This window comes from Lutra lutra, chromosome 9, assembly GCF_902655055.1.
Source record: "Lutra lutra chromosome 9, mLutLut1.2, whole genome shotgun sequence".
NCBI classification, from domain to species: domain Eukaryota; kingdom Metazoa; phylum Chordata; class Mammalia; order Carnivora; family Mustelidae; genus Lutra; species Lutra lutra.
In genome coordinates, this window is record NC_062286.1 from 81,436,501 (window position 1) to 81,458,813 (window position 22,313).

The 22,313-nt window shown below is 40.5% G+C and overlaps 1 protein-coding gene across 3 annotated transcripts in view; it reads right to left on the bottom strand.

Annotated features, from left to right (window-relative positions):
* AFF3 (ALF transcription elongation factor 3) overlaps positions 1-22,313 on the bottom strand; it is a 543,761-nt gene that overhangs the window by 277,273 nt on the left and 244,175 nt on the right. For all 3 annotated transcript variants that reach the window (XM_047745267.1, XM_047745265.1, XM_047745266.1), the window contains one exon: positions 12,652-12,699. In XM_047745267.1, the coding sequence (XP_047601223.1) occupies positions 12,652-12,699 (48 nt within the window). The remainder of the gene's footprint in view (positions 1-12,651; positions 12,700-22,313) is intronic.

Genomic DNA, 22,313 nt, shown 5'->3' on the forward strand with positions numbered 1-22,313 from the left:
CAACTATTCAAGGGTTGCTGATGATCTTTCTAGATGATGCCAGCTACGATGACCCCTCCTCCCCCACCATCCACACCATTTAAAACATGCTAGGAATCTGCTTTGGAGTCTTTATTCATGTCACAGTGGGCTCCTCATTTCCTACAACAATAACTAGTGGACCTCCCAAAGAACTCTGTGTTCATTTCACATGTTTTTCCAGAGTCTGGGCTTGGGATGTGTGTGGAGCGGTTGGTGAGAGACATTGGTGGAAAAAAAAAAAAAAAAAAAACCACAAGGCAAGAGGAAGTTAAGAAGTCAGAATGAGAAACACTTATTTTACAGACTAAAGGAGACATTTTTTGCTCAGTCTGGAAAGAACCTGTTGTACCTCGTTTGATTCCATCTTCCTCATTGAATGTGGCTGGGTGTTCTCACCCCTACCCCACCTCCTTCCAGTTATTTGCAACGGAATTTTCAAATGGCTTTTGTAGTTCACCAGTCTCAGACTTACCAGGATCTCAATCTGTACTTTGGTTACAGAGAAGCAGCCTGGGTAGGTTTTCAGGGATTGGTCATTTTTTAGAAGCTATTACTAACATTTTTAGCTAACTTTAAAGGTTCTATTTTGAAAAGCCTATTTTTTACTCCCTGCCCTCCCCGCCCCCAGATATACACCATTAAACTGAATTCAAAAAATGTTTAAAAATTGGACCAAAATACTGCTAGGTCACAAGTTATTGCAGGGAAGGGAAGACTAAAATGATTCATAAAGGAAATATGCAGATACAAGTATTTCAGTAATGTTAAATGAATTAATATAGAATCCCAGGGTAATTTTAAAAGAAATATGTACTTTACATACAGAATTAATCTATATTTGAGACTATTAAAAAGATATTTACAAGTAGCTGAGAATAGAGTTTTAAATTATGGCATAATACATCAATAATAAACATGCTGATCTTAAGATTTTTAATCACATTTCAGAGGCCCAATCAATGTTCATAGATAAATACTTTGTTTAAAAAAATAACATAAAATCTTTAATATTTTTAATTCCACAAAACCACAGATGTCTAATTATTTAGGATTACCATGCAAAAAAAAGGCACTGAAATAAAATCTATATTATACTGAAAATCTGTAATAACAAACAGTGTACTGCCCATAGGTCACAACTTCTGTAATGTCCTGGGAAATTCAACCAGGGAGAGAAAGATACCCATTTGTACAAACAGGCACATCCTTCTAGTGAGAGGAGGGATGGAGGGAAGTTATATTAAAGAAAATAAATCCCCTACTGTTAGCAGATAACAATTGTTCTCAAAGCTAATACCTGGAGGGACAGGAAGAGGTGTACCTTTCCTGATTTATCATCAGAAACTGAAATTGCTGAGGAAAGCAGTATTTGGTAAAGGACTGGTCTCCAGAGAGTGGAGGTGTGAGTAGTGGTACTGAGCACAGTACTTCTCCAGAAATACTGAGGTCCAAGTGGGGCCAAGAATAGGACAACATGCCATGTGCAAAACCACGATAATGCACAAACAGGGCAACACGCCATGTGCAAAACCTAGTTAGAAGGCCGATGTTAGGTTACCTATTCTGAAATTACGGGCTGTGTGGATAGCTTTCAAAATCAGAACAAAATAAGATGCCTCTAAGTATGGAGCACATTCTAAAAGTTATGCAAAATGTCCAAGTTCCAACCCCTACTTTTAAAAAGTACTTACACTACATTGCATCCAACCAACATAAAACAAAAGACTTGCACACCTACAAATCACATTTTTCAGAACTTGTAAGACAACATACAAATGAAATGGAAAGGGAAAATAAGGTTTCTAAATCTTCTCAGGTTATGCTGATCTAAATAATTATGAATATAAGGACTACAGAAAATGTAGATTAATATCTAGATAGGTGGTCTAATTTTTAAAGGCCCTTATCTCTTTAATCTATAAATTATCATCTTCTATTTAAGAAATTATTTTCAACTTTCCTACTTGGATACAAATTTGTAATTTCACATCCTTCAATTTGGAAAAGTAAAGGAAAACACTGTGTGTGGTTTTCATGATAGTAAATACAATTTTTAAATGTGTGTCTTGAACTGACTGCTTTTAGGTGGATGTGTTTTAATTGTTCTAGGAACTGCCTTTCACAGAGCATATTAGCAGTGGAAAGAACTTTGACTTCCAGCCCTTGATGTTATGAGCAGCAAAATGAAAATTAACCAAATTATCCCTGCGAATTTATTATCTTGATTTCTTCAACTTGTACATTACACTCATTATCTATCAAAATGAAAAACTCCATCTCCTGAGAGATAATCAGAACACAAGCAGCAGATAGAAAGGGCTAAGCTCTCCTGACGTATATACACCAGCAAGAGCTGCTGGACTCCTTTTCACTCCCAACCCTCAGGAGTTAGGAGGTGAATTTTCATCTCTCTTGCATTTGTGCTAATTGTAGGAAGTGTCCTAATGCTCCAGGTCACACAACAGTCTTGGTTGTCCTTGGAGAGCTGATGTTCTAGGGGAGCTGCCACCTCAATATTTTTTGTTGCAGGACTGGAAGGACAATAAGATAGAGAGGAAGAACAGACATTGAGCAAAAGGTCAGAGTCATCCATTCATTATTCCCCATCCATTTATTCAGTGTTTATTAAACATTTGTTATGTGACAGTCATTTTGATAGTCCCTGGGGATAGATGGTAACAGCCTAATGAGGACATGAAAGATCATTATGACTCAATGTAATAAGTGGAGTGATAAGAATAAAGGCTGCCTTCTGGGGAAGACAGAATAGGAGCATCTAACTCAGACTTGGGAATCAGGAAGGCTTCCTGCAAGGAGTGACCTCTCAAGGGAGGCTTGGAAACAGCTGAATTTGGGGTGAGAGGTAGATGGAGCATATTCTGTAGACAGAAGAGCACAAGGTAAGCCCAGAGGCAAGGGCAAGGTGCTTGATATCACTCTTGCAGACATGGAATATAGAGTGTGAGGTGGGCAGTGGGGAAAGATAATGCTGGAACACAAGGCAGGGCTAGGATGTGCATGGCTCTCCCAGACCACATCCAGAAATCTGACTCTGTCCTCAACCCAGAGGGGAGCCACCGAAATGTTTTTTAAAGTGCACATGCGTGGAAAGTTGATACTGCCTACATTGGGGGAGCTGGCTAGAAGCAGCCAGTACACAGGTGGCCGGGGAGGAGGTCTCTGGAATAATCTAGGTGGGAAAGGATGGTGGACTGAACAAGGAGGGTAGCATGGAGATGGAAAGAAGCAGACCTGTTTGAGGGTGATTCAGAAGACAGACTGACAGCTTGGTGTGGAACCGAATGTGGTGAGAGTGAGGAGAGTGCAGTGGGCTGAGCAGCTAGGTGAATGATGATAATGCATGCTGGAGGCAGAGCCAGTGGAGGTGCGAGACGGCATTAGGGTGGAGGTGTCCACGACACACATAAGGGGAGCAACAGGAGCCCTGGGTGGCTCAGTCGGTTAAGCATCTGACTTTGGCTCAGGTCATGATCTCAGAGTCTTGGGATGGAGCCCCGTGTCAGGTGTCCTGCTCAGCAGGGAGGCTGCTTCTCCCTCTTCCTCTGCTCCTCCCTCTGCTAGTGCTTTCTCTCTGTCTCTCAAATAAATAAGTAGAATCTTTTTTAAAAAGTGGAGCAATCTGGGGGCACCTGATAGATGAGCATGAAACTCAGAAAACAGCTGGGGTCAAGATATACACTTGCCCAGCACCACAGCACAAATGCCACCAGAAGCTGGAGAAAACTGTAGCTTCTAGAAAAAGAGGGAGATGGGACAGAAGTCCAAGGAATCCTGATACAAAAGGGGTAGTTACAGGAAGGGAGGTGCATGGAGAAGCCCAAGAGGAAATGACCACCCAGTGGGAATAAACCCAGGAAGGTGTGGTGAGAGAGGCTAAGACTTGAGCATTCGAAGTGGACACTGTGGTCAGCACATGGGACGCCCACCAGTGTCACATGGGAATGGTCACACTGGGAACAGTCTGTGCTTAGTGAGAAGAAGCCTGCGTGGAGTGGGATGCTGGTAAAAGCAGTTTCAGGGGAGTGCAGGAGGAGGAACTGGACAGCTTTAGGATCATGAGGAAGTGGAGGTGAAGGCACACAGGGGGCTCTGGCCGAGGGAGTCAACCGAGGAAGGGGAAAGAGCCCCAAGGAGTGCAGCAGAAAAGATGCTCTCTTTCAAAGTTGGAAAGCAGGAGTACACACTTACCCTGAGGACAAGACACTGTGAGCGGCCCAAGTTGGAGGAGACCTGAGAGAGATGGCACCGCCAGCTCCTGAACAGGCCAGAAGTCAGGAAAGACGGAAGGAGGGATGCATGAGATACAGGTCTGTCAGCAGGTCAGAATGCAAGAGGTTGGCAAAACAGAATCTAGGCCTGTTTAGTTCTCTGCTATACACCCAGAGCCTAGGACAGAGCCTGGCACATTGGCCAATGAAGCCAGCAGGCCAAGGTGCTCATGCTAATAGTGTCTGTTTCCTCAGCATCTGGGTCAGTGAAGCTCCTGCTGAGGCAGGAAGGAGGTCCAGATGTCAGAGGTACGGAGCAAGCAGGATGGTTTGGCTATGCCAGATTAACCTGGTTCTTGAGGATGAAAATGTCTTTCTCTGTATAAATCACAGACACATATACCATACACAGATGTACGGCATATTTGCTCTATTAGAATTTTGGGGGGCAGCAATTAGGAAGGGTTCTAAACATTCCCTGGAAGGGGATAACAGGATAAACAGCACAAGCCAGCTACCGTGATCCTGGCCTGAAAGTGGGATTCAGCATAAACAAAGAGGTCACAACAGGCTGGATGCCTAGAGGGTTCCATGATCCAGGCCCCAGAGCTGACTGCTAGAGAAAAGTCTTCACTGCCCCATCCTGAAGTCCTGGAGGGACTGGGGGTGGGGTAGATTCTAAAGGTGGACAAGAGACCAAGCAAGTGCCTTGCTAATGCGGGGGGGCATCAAGAGGACATGCCTCAGAGGAACGTAATGCCTCACACATGGCGGTTTCAGCCACAGGCTGAAACTGGCCAGCTTTCTGGGGGAAAGATGACTGTGCCCTTAGAGAATTTGATGGGGCAGAAACAATGGTAAGAGGTCTTCAGTGACTTGTACTCAAGGACCTGTTTGCATGGACCAGCTGCCTGAGAGAATTTCTAGGTTACAGAGAGAAGCAAAAAAACGTAGGGTAGAGATGAAGAAGGTCACAGGGCCTTTTATGCTAGAACTTTTCTGACACAAAGGTTACACACATGCAGACACACATTCACAGTCTAAAAATACTTTGGGAAACAAGGAGGATCTTATTTGTCTGCACGTGTTAAGTACTAACATTACTTCAGCAAATATTCTAATGTTTTTGTGCTTCTTAATTAGCACTCCAAAATATTCTTTATTAAATGACTTAATATAATCATTCCATTAATAATTACCATCTTTGGTATGGTTTTCAAAGTCCAATGAGCACACATGTTTATATTATACTTAAGTATAGAAATGGGAAAAAGAAAATAAAATTGCATTCGTTCTGTTAGGTAAATTTAGCAAAGGACATGAAGCAAGTCGAGTGGCTGGTACTATTAGCATTTCACTGTTGAAGAGCAGCACTTAAGAGAACCCAAGATTAAACATAAGTATGTTCTTTGGGAATTTACACATTTGAAAGTACTATCAGATATTAAACTCTCACGTGTATTGATATTTTCTAGAAGTAAAATAAAAACCACACTGCAATCATAAACTTCATTCATAGATAAAGATAACACACTTTGTTCTAGGTGATCCAAGGTTAAGCACTTATTTTTCTGAGAATGAAGATTCACCGATGTACAAAGAAGCAGACTACCATGAGGGTGCTGTGAAAACCTGAGTGGCATGCATGGGTGACAAGTCTAGTCTGATGGATCACATATGCTCTCTCAGGCAGCGACTGTCTCTTCTACTGTCCCACCCTCCTACACTCTTGTGTTGCTAGGGGAGGACTCTGCAAGGCACCTTTCAGCGGAGCACCGGCATTGAAGGGGATGCATCTCTATTTGCTTTCCTCCCCACGTTCTCTCTCTTACTGATTCTATAAGCATCTGTCCCTTTTGTGCGTCTGGCAGGTGTTTTAAGCCATGGCGTAAATCTACTGCTTTTTGAGTTACATTCGATCTCTTATTTCTTTTTCTGTTGATGTCCCTTATAAGGCGAGAGCAACAGAAAACATACAAAATCAGGTGTTTTTAATGCCTTGGTCCTCTAACATGATGCTGAGCTTCACCAAGTATCCTCATGAGAAACTGTGAAACTGGGTCTTTGACCTTGCCTGAAGACCAGGCCTTCATGCATTCTGGCTGGCTGACACATGCTTCCCTTGCATATCTCCAAGTCTTTACTAGCCTGGCTACAGCAGGAGGCACACAGCGCTGTTAGCTTCCATGACATCCAGTGGCATCTAGGTGTTGTTAACATGCCATCTATGTATCTCCTCTTTTCTCTCAGTCAGCACCTTCAGAGTAAAATAGTGCCCAACACCCATGAAAAGATATCAACTGAGGTATCAGAATTCACTCTTGACTATTGGGGGCAGAAAGTATATTCCCACAGACCTCTAGCTAAATGGGCTGCTAACATTCTTTTGGTCTTCTATCCCCATAGTTCTGTAAATGCCTTTGTAATTTCTAATGATATGCATCAGAATGAGACAGACAAACACAGAGAGGCAAAGCTATTAGTGCCCAACAGGAGCTTCCAGACCTCTAGGGTTCCTTTGGCCATCACCCCCAAAGTCTCTGGGCTCAGAAGAGATCCTAAATTAGAGTGGTCTCTTGCCCCACCTCTCCTAGAAACTGAACACCTCTGGAGTGATCACAAAGTCTACAGAGTGTAGCCAAACGGCCCCATGATGTAGGAGCAGGCCATTGAATACCCCTCAAAGACACAAGGATGCCCTTGGCAAGCAGAGACGGAGTCATTTAAGTAGGGCTTTTAGTTTCAGCCAGAAGGACTAGCATAATTACATCTCTTAAAAATGCATCTATGGTTGTAAAATAAGGTACACATTGTGGTATTTCTGTTTCTAACCATTCAGATGACCAAAAGCGGAAAGAGAAATGAACACAAAACACTACCAGCCAATAATTTTGTCTTGAGCAAGACTTGTAAGTTTTGTCTGGTGAATTTCTCTAGGCCTACATCAGGTTTACTCCGGCTTTGATTTTATTTCACTGCAACAAGTAATGGGATGTATTAATGGAACTCTACTGCAGCTGTACCTGGATTGATTTTGTCATTCGTGGGCTTCATTCTGTCACTAATAAAATCTTTACTGTTTGAGACAAATGAAATAATTGATAAAGGAATGAGTGTGAGCTCGAAAAAGCCTGTTGGGTCTGAAGCAGGGGAGATGTGACTGAGGTTCATCTCTGCAAATGACCCAAACAGGTCACTTAAAACAAGTTGTCTCTTTGTCCTCTATTTTCTCTATAAACTGGTTAACATAATTTCCTTTGGGTTAAGGAGCATGTAGACATTTAAGCACAAGGTTTGTCTTGGCCTACCATGCAGGTCTGAACAGTGAGGGAGCCATAATAATGGACACTTCATATGGTGGTGCTTTAAACGCTCTCCTCACTCACAGATCTCCCAGAATCAAAACCAAAAATCTTATCCAGCAGGCTAAGTATCTAGGAAAAGAGTTCCTTCATTTGTTGTAAGTCTGTTCAATTGTAATATCAGGAAACTGATTTGGGCCCCCAGAATTTAAACAAGTACGAGTTACCCCCTTCCTATCAAGAGAAATGCAACTGTATGTAAATATTCACTCTAAATATTTCATAGGGAAATTGGAATTAAATTAGTGACTAAAGGTTAAAACCAAGAAGATAATCTGCTCAGATGTCACACTGAAATTATCTTTAACTACATCCTTTAAGTCCAAACCAGGATCTCCAACACTAGTCTCTTATTAGGAAGGCTCACTACGCTATGAGTAGTGCCCCTCAACTACTGCTATCTAAAGCTGTCTTGCATAAAATTTGTGCATGCTAGATTCTAGCCCTGCACAACCCCATTAAGTTGTAAACGGATTTTATTTGCTGAACAAATGTTAATGCCATTCTACGTTAATGGATAATGCTACGAAAAGCACCTAAGTATTACAGCACTGGAACCTTTAAGAATGAAATATAGTGTAACTTACAAAACTGTCTGTTACAAACATATGTCAGCCATGAGGGCTCCTAGCTCTTATTGCCCATCTTCACAGAACTCGGTTGTAATTTCTCCCTCGGTTAACTGAATTTTGCAATAATACACAGATTTATTAGGTCCCAGGATTAGAATCCTCTGAGTAAGAGTAAAAAATAATTACACTTTAGAATATAATGTAATATTCAAATGACTTGAAAACAGTCACCTCAGCAAAAATAAGAGAGGGTAGAGGAAAAAGAAGCTTAAAGATGAAGTTGATAACATTGGCCATAAAACCTCTGTGAGTTCAAGTGCACAAATGCATGATCTGGCACTTCCAAACCATAAACACATGGAAATGGGAAACCTCCCTTTCACGGCAAAATGCCCGAGTGGTTTCATTATTGCACCAGGGGGATTTCTTCATTTAATACGATAGCTTAGTAGAGAAGATAGAGAGGGTGCTGGGGCCAGACGGTGCTTGTTAAAATCCCAGCTCTACCACTTTCTAGTTGTGTGACCTTGGGCAAGCTGTTTCGATTTCTTTGTCTGTAAAATGGGGATGTTAACAGCGCCTGCCTCATGAGGGATCTGTGATGGTTAAAGGAGCTTATACATGCAGGAAACGGAGAACAGTCCCTCATCTGTAATGAATACTCCATAAATGTTAGCTCTCCATCCTTTGGCACTTGTTCTTACCTACAGGGCTGACTGCAAATGGAGAGGCCCTGAATGGAAACTATGGCTTCTCCTCACAAAAGGTCTCTTGACTCACTGACTTCCTATTCTGTCTTGTCCAGGTGCTGCTTCCTCTACTGCACAGAAACCGCACTCAATAAAGTCACTGATGAGTTTTTTGTTGTCCAGTCCATGGAGTGGTTTTCAGTCCTCGTATCTCTTTTCCCCTCAGAAGTGCTGTGCACTGTTGAGCTTGAAACCCTCTTTCCCTGACTTCTAGGACCTTTGATGACCAACATTATCCCTCAACTTCTCCAGTTGTGTCCTCTCCCTTTCATTGGCCAGTGGATCTTACTCTCCCTGGCCCTTAAGTGTTGGAATTTTGGTTCTCATTGCTACTCAGTCTCTTGTCTCTCTCCAGGCAAATTTACCCATGTCTGTGATCTTATTACCAATGTGCTAATTAGTAAAAACGCTGGCCTGCTGCTTAGACCTCTGTTCTGAACCTGAAACCAATATATGCTCATCTACATTCTCCATGTTTCCTGGACTGTCTCAAAGGTACTTCAAATTCAACATGTAAAAAAATTAATGCAGGATTTCATCCCACCCCCACAAACTAGCATCACCCTTAATATTCCCAGACCTTTTAGTGCCCCACCGAGCATCTATCTATCCAGCTGCAACAGCCTCTCACTCCTCCCCTCAATCCATTCTGCTTAGCAGTCAGAGTAGAGTATCTAAACGGCCAATCTGATCACATCATTCTGGCTCATAGTCCTTCACGGTCCCCCTAAGCTTATCTTGGACAGGGCTGAGAAGGCACAGCCATACCTGGCTTTTCCTGCCTGGCTTTTGCCACTTACTCTCTAGCCACTCTGGGCTCACTGTCCTTGCTGGGTCCCTAACTAGCCAAACGCTTCCTGTTTCTCTGCCTGCAGCCTCAATATTCTTCTCCTTACTTCAATTTCCTTTTCATCCTCCAACCATTAGTCCAAATGTTGCTTCCTCAGGGACGTTGTTCTTGACGTTAGCTGAGGTCATGTGCCCTATGGTGGGCTCTCATAGAACCCTGAGTACTTGTCACAATTAACACTAGACATTTATAAATAAATGTCTAAATAAATGACTAAAAAATAAAACTTAGTATCTATTCCTTCTAGCACATGGCCGGTTTCAAGAGGGTCATGTCTATTGGGCCCACCATTATTTTCCCAGCACCTCTCATATGGAAAGGGCATGCTAACACTTGTTAAGTGAGTATCTCAATTTTCATTATTTTAAGGCAACTTCATGACCTGCTCATTCTCCACAATAAGAGCCATCACTTAAGTGTTATAGCTCTAAGTAACAAGTACCTTGGTGACTGTGACTATATCAGGTTTACATGAGCTGATCACAAGGGGAGAGAAAGTGATAAGGAAGACTGGGCTCCACAAAGACTATCCATGGGAACCCAGTACTAAAAAGACCAATAAGTCATGTCCATGATTTAGAGCAAATGGAATCTCTTTGTGAGCTATCACTCATTCTCCCTTAGAGGATTCCTTCATTCACTCACTCACTCACTCACTCACTCATTCATTTATTCATTCTACAAAATCATGAATTCTCAGTTCCAGACATTAGGGGCACAGTGTGGGAGGAAGACCAATGTGGCAGATGCACAATAAATACCACAGAGAAGGAGCCCCATGCTTGTGCTTGGAGGAGAGGAAATGCTTAGGACAAGAGAAAAAGACAATCTTGGAAAACGACTGGTGTATGAGAGGCAGGGGACAACCAAGGAAACATTCTGGGCAAAATTGGGAACACTGATGTGATCCTCTAGGAGTTCCCTCAGTACCAACTACTACTACTAACATGTCCGGCTGACAGGTGGGGGCAGAGAAAAGGCCCAGCTGGACACCACCATCACCTCTGTTTCCACTAAGCCTATACCATTTCCCTCTGGACCGCTCCTCATGGGCTCTGGGAAGATGAGAACTTGGAGAGGGCTCAGCTGCCTTTTGAGGAAATCATCATTTCCATTGCCCTAAACCTTGCATGTGTTTCCAAATCAATTATCTGCTTGGTCCAGGCTTTCCCTTTTGTTCCATGCCTGATTCAAAGTGGGCCATGGCAGTGACAGCACCGCGAATATTAGGGCCAGTATCAGGAAGTAGATGTGGGAGCAGGGGGCATATGGCTTTGATCAGCTCTCTTGAGAAAAAAAAAAAAAAAATGCTTTAAACTCTTGATTGCAGCATTTATTTGTATTTAAGGTGAAATTTTATGTTACCTCAATGATACCATTTTGCTGTGTGAATTACTCAAGCCCTTATTCAAACTTCAGGCTCTGCTTAGAGTACAGAAAAGAAAGGTCAGGTGATGGATTTCTACCATATCCTCAGAAAAGAGAAGAAAGGATAAGAATGGGTAGGATCTTATAAACTGGGAAACCAAAGAGGGATTTGTTGTGTTCCAGTATTACCACTTTGCTTATATAAACACCACAACCAATAAACCAGTGCTTAAGAAGGCTTAAACACTGAATATTTGGACTCTAAACATGAAAGTATGTCAAAAGAGAAACAGGAAAATTATATTAATACTTTACTCTATTTGTTGTTTAATCTGAAACAAAGCCCCAGGTTAGAGACAACACAGATATAAAATACAATATGTATTTTAACATATATTAAATGCCAGAAATGAAGCTACTCATGACAGCTGTTTTCTATATAAATCTTTGCCAGAAAAACAAAAATCATTATGAACGTAACAGATCAAATTTCAATTCCTTATTTTGGTCAACTTGAGAGTTAAAAGATTTATTTATGAAATAATGCTTTCCAGGAAGGAAGGAAAAAAAAAAAAAACCAACCCTGCCTCTGAAAACAATTTGATGATAAATGCAAATTTTTAAACCAAATAATTATATTACTGTCACTCACTAGCAATTCAAGAAGTGTGTAGGATGTCCAAAAGTTAGAAACATATTAAAATAAACGTTTTTTCTTTATAGGGAGTTGCCATCCCATCTGGTCTAATTTGTCTTGGTGTTTTGCCCAGCATAATATCAGTTCTCTGAGAATGTAAATTATTAGGTTACTCCCCTGAAAAAATATGAGTGAAGAAAAAATATGGGTTGAAGATGACATCCTGATTATAAGTTTGAGTACTCAGGAAAACACTAATATGGCGGAAGAGCCCAACCTAAGTATATCTGAGTGTGAAACTGGTTCATGGAGGGTATCTACTAGAGATTTTGAGGAGGAAAAAGACAGCCTTACAGGAAGTAACTGGCAACACATTAAGATGCAAAACAATGTGAAAATAAATTTTCAGACACTGAGCATTACCTCTTTGTCAGAGTGCTCCTGATTCTAATTAAGTTTAGGAGAAGAATAACAAGGCAACCCTTGCCTGGGTGGAAAGTACAGACTATTAAAGGATGCTTCTAAACAGGAGGGTGATAAATGGGGGCATCTAATGTGTGCACAACCATATTTTTCATCTCAACTCTGTTCTTCTGTCTCCCAGACGATCACTTTAACACAGTGTCACCTCAGCCTGTACAAAGGCATCAGGTTGATGGGTAGCTCCTAGATTTCAAAAAGAAGCAATGTTTTTATAAAGTGGCATTTAGGCAACTTCCATGATTGCCCTCAGAAAAGGTAAGCGTCAAAAAAGAAACAGAAAATAGGCTCCTTTGACAACATAGCCACATGCCTTGTTCTATTTGGAATCTACGTCCAACCAGTTGGTAAGATTTGTTTAAAAAAAAAAAAAAAGTCCTTACCCGAATTATTTCTTCAACACAGCTGTTTGTGTCTCCAGATCTACTCTCCTGAAAGCAAAGGGAAAAAAAAAAATAAGCCTGATAGCACAGATTTATATGGTTACAAAGAAGAGAGTACACTAAGTGTCTAAACTTGAGTTTAGACCGGGAGTGCCTGATGTGGGACTTAGTGATGAGCTCCTTTCCTTAACAGGGTAGCCTGAGTGGAGGCTATGACTGCCCCCTTCCCTGTGGCACAGCAGACATGCCAGCCAGGAGCACCGCACACACCTCCAGGTCAGCTCTGGGCCCCCCAGTTGCATCCCTGCTAGGCAGGGCAGGCTCCTAGGAGGCCAGTAGCCAACTGGCAACAGGTGTGAGCTCTGTCCCCCACACCCCCAGGCTCCATCAACATGTGGAAATGCTGCTTCCGCTGCAAAAGTGGGACCAGTTCACCCACCAAACACATGCAATGGCTTGGCCGAGTAAAATGGCTGCTAAGGCTTAAGCAAAAGACTGTCCCCACTTTCTAAGTAGAAGTCTGGTAGTTTCACCATCCTCAAAGCCCAGATTTACTGGTTTGATGAGCCGAAAACTGAAAGACCAAAAGGAGAAACATCCTCTCAACAGTCGCACAGCATGCTGGGTGTCACACTCCAGAGCCACTTGTTCTGCGACCCACACTGCCCTGTGCTGTGGAGATATTAAGGGCTCTGAGGAATGGTGGCTTCGGGTCGCAGTCGACACCAGGGAGCACTTTCAGTTCCAGAGTCTGTGTGGTTACTGCTGGTTCCATAGCTCGGAGCGCAGGAAGTGGTATGGTGGGGACATGAAAGCGGCGGCTGCTGGTAGAAGTGCCCGTGGTGGTCTCAGGGAGATACTTCCCCTGGCCTTTTAATTCAGTGACGTTGGCCACAACTCAGCATGGCATTCGAGAATAAGGCTGTATTCACCATCTTCTCCAAGCCCATTCTCCCATCCTCTTCACAGTGCTCTCCCCACCAGGGAAGCCAATCTGCCCCTTTCCATGTTTTCTTTTTAATTCTAAGTCACCTCGCAGATCACAGGTCACTCATGACTTCCTCAGAGCAGCCGTCCCTAAGCCTCAGCATCATTTACTTCTTCAGAGTACTCACCTCATACAGTACTTAAGTCTTTAATGATATCTCCTCCCTCTAGAACATACACTCCACAAATTGAGGGGCTCTGTATCTTTCAGCTGTACTTCACACAGTCCTAGGCGTGTGCTGTAAATGCCTGCTAGTGCACACTATGTGAAGACATGAACTTCTTCCTCTAGTCTAGGGAATGGGAGGACTACCGCAATCAGCTTCAGGACTTCGCAATATTGCAATGGCTTTACGGAAGAAGACACCTTTGTACCCTCCCCACCCTGTGTGTACCATGCTACCCTGTTACCTGTTATCAGAGCATTTTTGTCTGAAATATTCTACCCTTCACACTGGGGAAGGGGCCAGGGTGTATAAAGTTATGTGAAGTCTGAAAAGGTCCCACACATGACTGAGAAAATTTGTCCAAGTCCCCTGAGAACCTGAAAGTTTACATGACTCACCCTGCACCACATAACAGCAGTGCCTGGACCAGAACACAGGGCTCCTGACCCTCAGTTATGCACATTTTCACTACCAGAAGCTTCCCCCAGTCCCAAAGCAGTGCTTGAAATATATCTAATCCCTTAGCAAACCTAAACTCATTCGTCAAAAGTATTTTATTACCAGGGTTTCTACAAGGTTTATATGGTTTAGGAACTTCTCACGTGTGTGGTAAAATATATATTACAGGAAATTTGCCATTTTAACAGTTTTAAAGTGTATAATTTACTGGTACTAAATATAGTCACAATGCCACCACTATCTAGTTCTAAAAGTTTTTTTATCACGCTGAATGAAGTTTTCATGCCCTCTGAACAGGAACTTCCCATTCTTCTCTCTCCCAAGCTCCTAGTACCCACGAATCTACTTTCTGTTTCTATGGATCTTTCTATTCTGGATGTTTTATGTAAATGGGATCATATAATATGTGGCCTTTTATGTCTGGCTGGCTGGTTTCACTTAGGATAATGGTTTCAAGTTCCTCCATATCATAGCATGTATCATATTTCATTCCTTTTTTATGACCAAATAATATTCCACTATGTGGATATACCACATTTAAAAAAATCTATTCATTAGTTGATGGACATTTTGATATTTCCACTTTGGCTATTATGATAGTACTTTTACAAACATCCATATACAAGTTTTTGTTTGAATGCCTGCTTTCAGTTCTTCTGGGTATATAATTAGGAGTTGAAATAGTGGGTCATATGGCAATTCTATGCTTAGCCTTCTTGAGGAATTGCCAAACTGTTATACCACCCTGTCCATACTATTTTACATTCCCGTCAGCAATGTATGAAGGTTCTAATTTCTCTGTATCCTCACAAACACTTGTTATTTTTGGTTTTGCATTGTTTTATTTGTGATAGTAGCCATCCTACTGGTATAAAAATGGTTATCTCATTGTGGTTTTGATATGCATGTTCCTAATTACTATTGATGCTGAGCATTTTTACAAGTGCATGTTGCTCATTTGCATATCTTCTTTGAAAAAATGTCCTTTGCCCACTTTTTTATTGAGTTTTTTGTCTTCTTTATTGTTTGTTGTAAGAGTTCTTTATATATTCTGTGTCCTAGACCCTTATCAGATAAATGATTTGCACATATTTTCTTGCATTTTGTGGGCTGTATGTTCACTTCCTTGGTAGTTCATGGATGTACAGAATTTTTAATTTTGATGAAGTTCACTCTATTCTTTTTCTTTGTTCCTTTGCTCTTGGTATCATATCTAAGAAACCAATGCTAAATCCAAGGTTCTGAGAGATGTGCTCATGTTCTCTTTTAAGAGTTTTACGGTTTTAGTTTTTATATTTAGGTCTTTAATCCATTAGTTTGAGAATTTTTAGGTGAATTATATTTCCTTATTATTTGGTATGTCTTAGTTAAAACAGGAAAATTATCTTTGTATAAATTACTCCACACTGGTCCCATCACTAAAGATTAATAACAAAATATTTAAGGCACAGACAGCCACTCTTGCTCATGGTGCCTCAGCACAACATACATGCCTATCCTTAAAATCAAGAAAAACAGTGTTACATAGTATGACAGGATTAGGAGACCCAAATGCTTTTACTAATATTTCATTACATCCATCCCTCCTGTTTCCCCAAAAGTTCCAGTTTGGTGACACAATGTCATAAGCCCCTCCTTCTAGCCCCAATGCCACCCTTAATCCCAGGACTGCTCTAGAAACTTCACCATTCCCTATTTTTTTTTTTTTTTTTAAAGACAGCAAGAGGGGTGGGGGGTGGGGCAGAGGGAGAAGGAGAAAGAGAATCTTAAGCAGGCTCCATGCCCAGCTTGGAGCCCGACACAGGCTCGATCTCACAACCCTAAGATCATGACCTGAGCCAAAATTGAGAGTCAAATGCTTAAACAATTGAGCCACCTAGGTGTTTCTGGAAATTGCAGTATTCTAATACTCCAATCAAACTGGATCAAAGAGCTCTTTTTGGAACTTGCCCCAAACCTACTTCCTTTCCAGGGAAGCCTAAGGCAATCATCACAAAGGCTGTATGGTAAAGTCTCTGCCAGGGTCAGGCCAGGGCTCAATGGTGTTTAGAATCATCTCTTTTGGAGTTCAGTGGTGGGGATGAGTGGTCTCAATTAAAAGTGTGCCTTCAAACTCATAACCACTTCACTTACTCTACTTCCAAGTCCCAATTTTTCCCTACCATATTACATACTGGCGGAGCAAATGCTAAGTTCTCATACACTTTCTATTTTCCACCTTAAAACCATTGAGCAAGAAAAACTTCACTCCATGTTCACCTGGTAGACTCACCCATACTAAAAAGACTCTACAAATTAAACTTTGGGTTTGATTCCTTAAAGCTGTATTTCCCTTGAATACCACACTTTAATTTCATTTGAAGGGATTTATATAAATGACAGTTTGCTCTGATGAATATCTCTTCCTATCATCCTTTAAATTTCCACTATCTTACTCTGAAAAAGGGAACCCACTGAGAGAGACACAGAGTATAGTTGCTTATTTAAATACTTCTCTTTTCACTGTAGATGGAGTGTGTAAGATTACTACATTGGGTCATGTCAACGACTGCTCCAACCATGAGTTTTGATGGTCTGGACAGATATCAGGTCATTCCCTACTGGGAGAGACCCTTATAAAGCTGAGAAAGTGTCAGAAGTGGAGCCGGGACAAAGGACTTTCAACAGTCTCCGGAAACCCTGGCCTTACATCACAGTATGGTGAGTCCTTGGGCACTTTCTGGAACGTTTCTTACTCCTGAGCACACCACCTATGGACCTAAAAAGGGTACCGTGTTGAATCTGAATCTCCAGGACCCCATTTGGATTGCAGTGGGTGGCTATGAGACACAGAATTATAGAAAGTTTGAATTGGAAGGGACCTTAGAGCTCATTTTAGGCCAACTCAGTGACTTTAACAGATGGAGAAACTGTGGCCCAAAGAAGTGAAAGACTTTTCCAAAATCATTCTGGCAGGAAGAGGCAGTTAAGACAGAATTTACACTCACTTATTTAAGACCAGTTCAGTGAATTTTCTGCTATGTCATACTGTCTTTCTAAGGTCAACCCTTAGAACTGGCTCAACTTAAGGTCACTGTCATGCTTGAAGTATGGAAATAAAAGAATTTGGAGAGACCTGGGTAAATTTCCATGCTGCAAATCATCCAACACTTAGTCACCCATGTGTCTTACTAACCTCCAACAACACATGCATAGACAAAAGGGAGAAGAGATAGGAGAGGAAGTGGAAAGGGTTAAACCCACCATCCCTCCTGTGATATTAACAGATTAGAGACAAGCATTTGTGTCCCCTGAAATTGGAAGACAGAACCCCACCTCTTCTTTTCCAAATACACAAAAGGGGATAGGCAGGTAGGATTGGGGTGGGTAAGGGGTAAGGGCTGGGGGAGACTGGAGGTCCTTTCACTTCTTGAGGTCTTTCTCAAATCTGCTATTAGCTGCAGTTGTGTGCTTTGATTATATTTACAGTTTTAAAACTTACAGTGTTTATGAACAAGATTAAAACATGCATGTAATTTACATCTCTAAATTTGTGTTTATATTTTTCACAATAAAGTTATTGCTTTCCCTGGAAAGGTACCCACTGAGAAGGAGGACTGCACGATGCAAATTTTAATTACTCTATATTTTTTTGAGGGCTTGTAGCTGTTGTTTCATGCTGAGTTGCTGAGCCGTTGCTCCGTATTTACTCTGACTTTGATGAACCCAGCCCATTTCCTATCATTACGTTTTGAAATCTGTCATAACAGTCTCACCTCATTGAACCTCCAACTAAACTTCAATTAAAAGCTAGCAACCCCAGCTGATTCTCCGGCTCTACATCCCCGTCTATCACGTTCCTTCTTCACAGAACTGCTTTCCCCAAATCCTACCACTTAAAAATACACACCACGCACCCTGCCAGGGAATGGAAGGAGCGAAGCTGTGGGAAAGTCGAGCTGGAGAAATAGCCAGGAGCATCCTATCACTGAGAGCAGAAGTCCCTAGTTACCATGCCAAGCACAGAGCACTGGAAGAAGCAAGCAAGGCTTAAGGAGAAAAGGCTCGATCCAATCAGTGGGAAATGGCATTTCACTGCATAGATGAAGCTGTACACGTCCTATTTTCAAAAATAGTTTAACTCTTCATCAGACACACTTAAGGCGGAACTTTCATTCTAAAATAACGCTACTTCACAATCACAATGCCTTTGTTTGTCTGCAAGCACTCAAAAGGCCCTCAAGCATTTAAACATTGTTTATCACATGCATACTCTTCAACACTTCTACAGAAGTATTTTTAAATAAGTTTTACTAGTCTTGATTTACAAAAAAACTGAGTTACGAAGAAATGAGATATGCCATCAGTGCCACCAAAGCAGTGGGTGAGGATCTAAGCTCGAATTCAGGGATGACTGCAATTCTACATGCAGCCCAGCCACTGGCTGTATTGCCAGCTTACCTGAGGTCAGTGTCACATACGGACAGGGAGGAAGCCCATCAGTTCTCTCTCTCAAATTCAGCTTGTCTTACATCCAACCTAATATCCCCCATTTTGAGGCTACACTCTGCTCCCAACCACCCAAGCTGAAAACCTGCTTTATCCCTCATCAGTCCCCTCTTATCCCCTGAATCTGCTCAGCAAAACAGGGCACCTTTTTCTCTGCCACTCACATCCATCCTTTCCTCTCTGACTCTACTGTTATGCTATCATCAAGATATTTATACAATGAAAGGAAAAATAAGCAAAAAGAGTAATAAGAAAAGAAAAATGTACAAAGATAATATCACAAATATGCAAACAAAACGATGACAGGTAGTGACAATATTAATGTCAACTAAAGGACAGTTCATAGCAAAAAAAAAAAGGAATTGGAGAGCAAAATACAGAATGAGAAAAAAATAGTCTAGGCATTAATAGAGCATCAAAATAAGGTATGCTAGGAGAAAGGCAGAGACATACAATTGTTGCATTTGGAAATGTTTAATCTACTTGTATTGTTCCTAATAGAAAAAGGATGTTGCACCCTCCTCCATATAAGGAGACAGAAAATTTGAAAAATTAAATAAAATGAAGAAGCCTAAATTGTTAGACATTATGAACGTAGGCAGGAACCCCCACCTTTTCAAGCATACATGAGACAGTCATTGTAGCAGTCATATAATGAGCTACAAGAGGGCTCAAAAAAATTCCAAAAAAGTAGTTGTTTTATAGCCCAGACTCTTTAACCATAAGTTATCAAAATGATGGAGCTATAAATTAAACACTGTACAGGCATAAAAATCTCCTAGAATTCTTGAAATAAAACAAATATCACACACTTATAAATAACTCTTTATGGCCCCAGAAAAGTAAAATTAAAATACCACAAAAGAAAATTATGGGATACCTCAAAATATTCTTATAGAAAAATTCACACACACAAAAATTTCATTATGGTTTAAAAGAAAGTTTAGGTGCTAGGCACTCAATTAAAAATTTTAAATCAAAAGGATACAAAAAGGAGGGAACAACACATAGAGAAAACCAATGAAATATTAGCAACATGAAAAATCAGTAGAGTTTACAAAGCTAAAATGTAATTTCTTAAAAACAAAACACACCACCTAAAACACAGTCACTTAAAAATCTGTTCAGTAAAAAGAAAGCCCAAATAAACATAAAGTATATGGAAGGATAAATTATATGAAAGGAATTATAAGAGGATACTAATATTAATATTAAAAAGAACACAATACTAAGAAATGAAAAATTCTGATGAAATTAGCAACTTTCTAAAAAATAAAACAGTGCACTTAAGAAATAAAGAAGAGAGCGTAACCATAACTGTGAGAGTATGGATTATATTAAATTTAAAATTATCTTCAAATATGACTTCAAGTCAGATAGTTTTAGGGTGAAGCATTTCAAACTTTCAAGGGAACCTAATTCCATATATTTTGTCTTTCAGAGTAGACAGTAATGGAAAGCTATGAGTGATTTTATTAAATTAGTATAAAAACCTAACCTAAGAGAATAATCAATACCCTCTTATGAAGATAAATGTAAAATCCTCAACAGATTATTAAATATAATTCAATAAAATATCATAATAATTAGTGGGATTCATTGTAGGGAATGCAAAGTGGTTTAATATTCAATATTAGGGAACTTTTAGAATACTGCATCACTAAGGAAAATATGTAAAACTGGGATCATCTCAGCTTAAAGATGTTTGGTCAGATACCTAGAAAAATCCAAGATTCTACGGAGTCTTACTAAAAAGGGAGATTAAAACATGCTGGATGTAAACTAAAACGTCAAAGCTCCAGAGTTCTCCTGTGTAGCAGCAATAAAGAATCTAAAAATATGAAAAAAATCCCACTCACAATATCCAGAAAAATAAGTGAGTAAGAGCCTTCGCTAGAAATTTTCAAGACTTGTAAGAAAAATCTTCAGAATTCTATTGAAAACTACAACAACAAAATACCTGAAAGGGACTAAGCTAGATTTCTCCACTCCAATATATATATTACAAAGCCAAATAAATAATATCAAGAGAAATAAACCACAAACTTCATTAACTTAAGAAAAACTGGGATGGCAGTCACATAACAGAAAATCAGCCACATTAAATAAGTGTACAATTCAGGGGCATTTAGTACAAAGGTTTAGGGCACAATGTTATAGATGACAAACACCTCTGCCTAATTCCAAAACATCTCTATCAATTCAAAGTAAAATTCTATACCTACTAAGCAGTTTCTCCCCATTCCCTTTCACATTAGCTTTTTAAATATGATTTTATTGTATTAACAAATATTTTACTGAACTGAAAAGAACAGAATGAGAAAACCACTGATAGTATCATTTACTTATATGAGTAGATTTTACAGTGGAAATAGTATCTCTCATTTATATGTTTCTGACCAGTTCCTAGCAGAGTACCTGGCACAGTGTAATAGGTGCCTGTTGATGTTTGTTGAATGAATAAATAAGAGGCCAATATATTTTTAAAAAGAGACTTTTTAAAAAAAAATTACAGTCTCATGAGGTGCCTAGGTGGCTCAGTGGGTTAAAACCTCTGCCTTCGGCTCAGGTCATGATATCAGGGTCCTGGGATCAAGCCCCACATCAGGCTCTCTGCTCAGCAGGGAGCCTGCTTCCCGCTCTCTCTCTGCCTTTCTCTCTGCCTACTTGTGAGCTCTCTCTCTGTCAAATAAATAAATAAAATCTTTAAAAAAAAATACAGTCTTGCACTTTATATGTAATATGGCTGGTCATCTACATTACAAAGGGATGTCTTTGCTTTACCTTTCCCATCCCTCCCAAATAAATCACCAGTTACCTTAAAGACAAATTCTTAGAACAACAACATATATTTGCTTCATTAAAATTAAGCTTATATACATTACTGCAAAAGCCCTTAGCAAGTTATGTGACTTCCCTAATTTCCATACTTTTTTCTGTAAATTAGAGAACAAGTATTAGCTTGCTATCAACAGACAATATTATTAAAGAGTTAATAATTGATTTTCTATCAGATTCTTAGAGGACAAGGTCTTTCAATTATGTTATCATTTATATAATGAAAATTAGTGACCTGAATCAGAGCTTGTTGTTAAAAGTGCATTTGGTTTTCGGAAAGGTAAGTGGTCTGCCACTGCACTGACCTTGTCAAAAATCTACTGATGGCATAAAGCCAATAGAACCAGAGACAGTGGTTCCACATCCTGATCACTGATTGATATTGAGTGCTTTTCCACGGGGTCATGTCTCAATAAAGTGCCTGAGTCATGTATATCAGAGCCATCTTCCACTGTCCTGTCAAAGCTGGGCAAAGAAACCACATAACAGTAATAATGAACACGTGCCTTCCACCTGTAATCTGACATTGACAAGAACACTTCAAGACCTCTGTGTTCTTTCATCTACAACTGTGCAGTCATTACTCTGAGCGAGAAGAAGACCACACAGGCTCAGGCGAGTGACAATGCTGATGTTATTAAACCCTCACATGATAGGCAGACTTCAGTGAGGCTTCAGAAACATACCACTTCCTTTTAAACATCTTCCTGAATTTCATCCTGT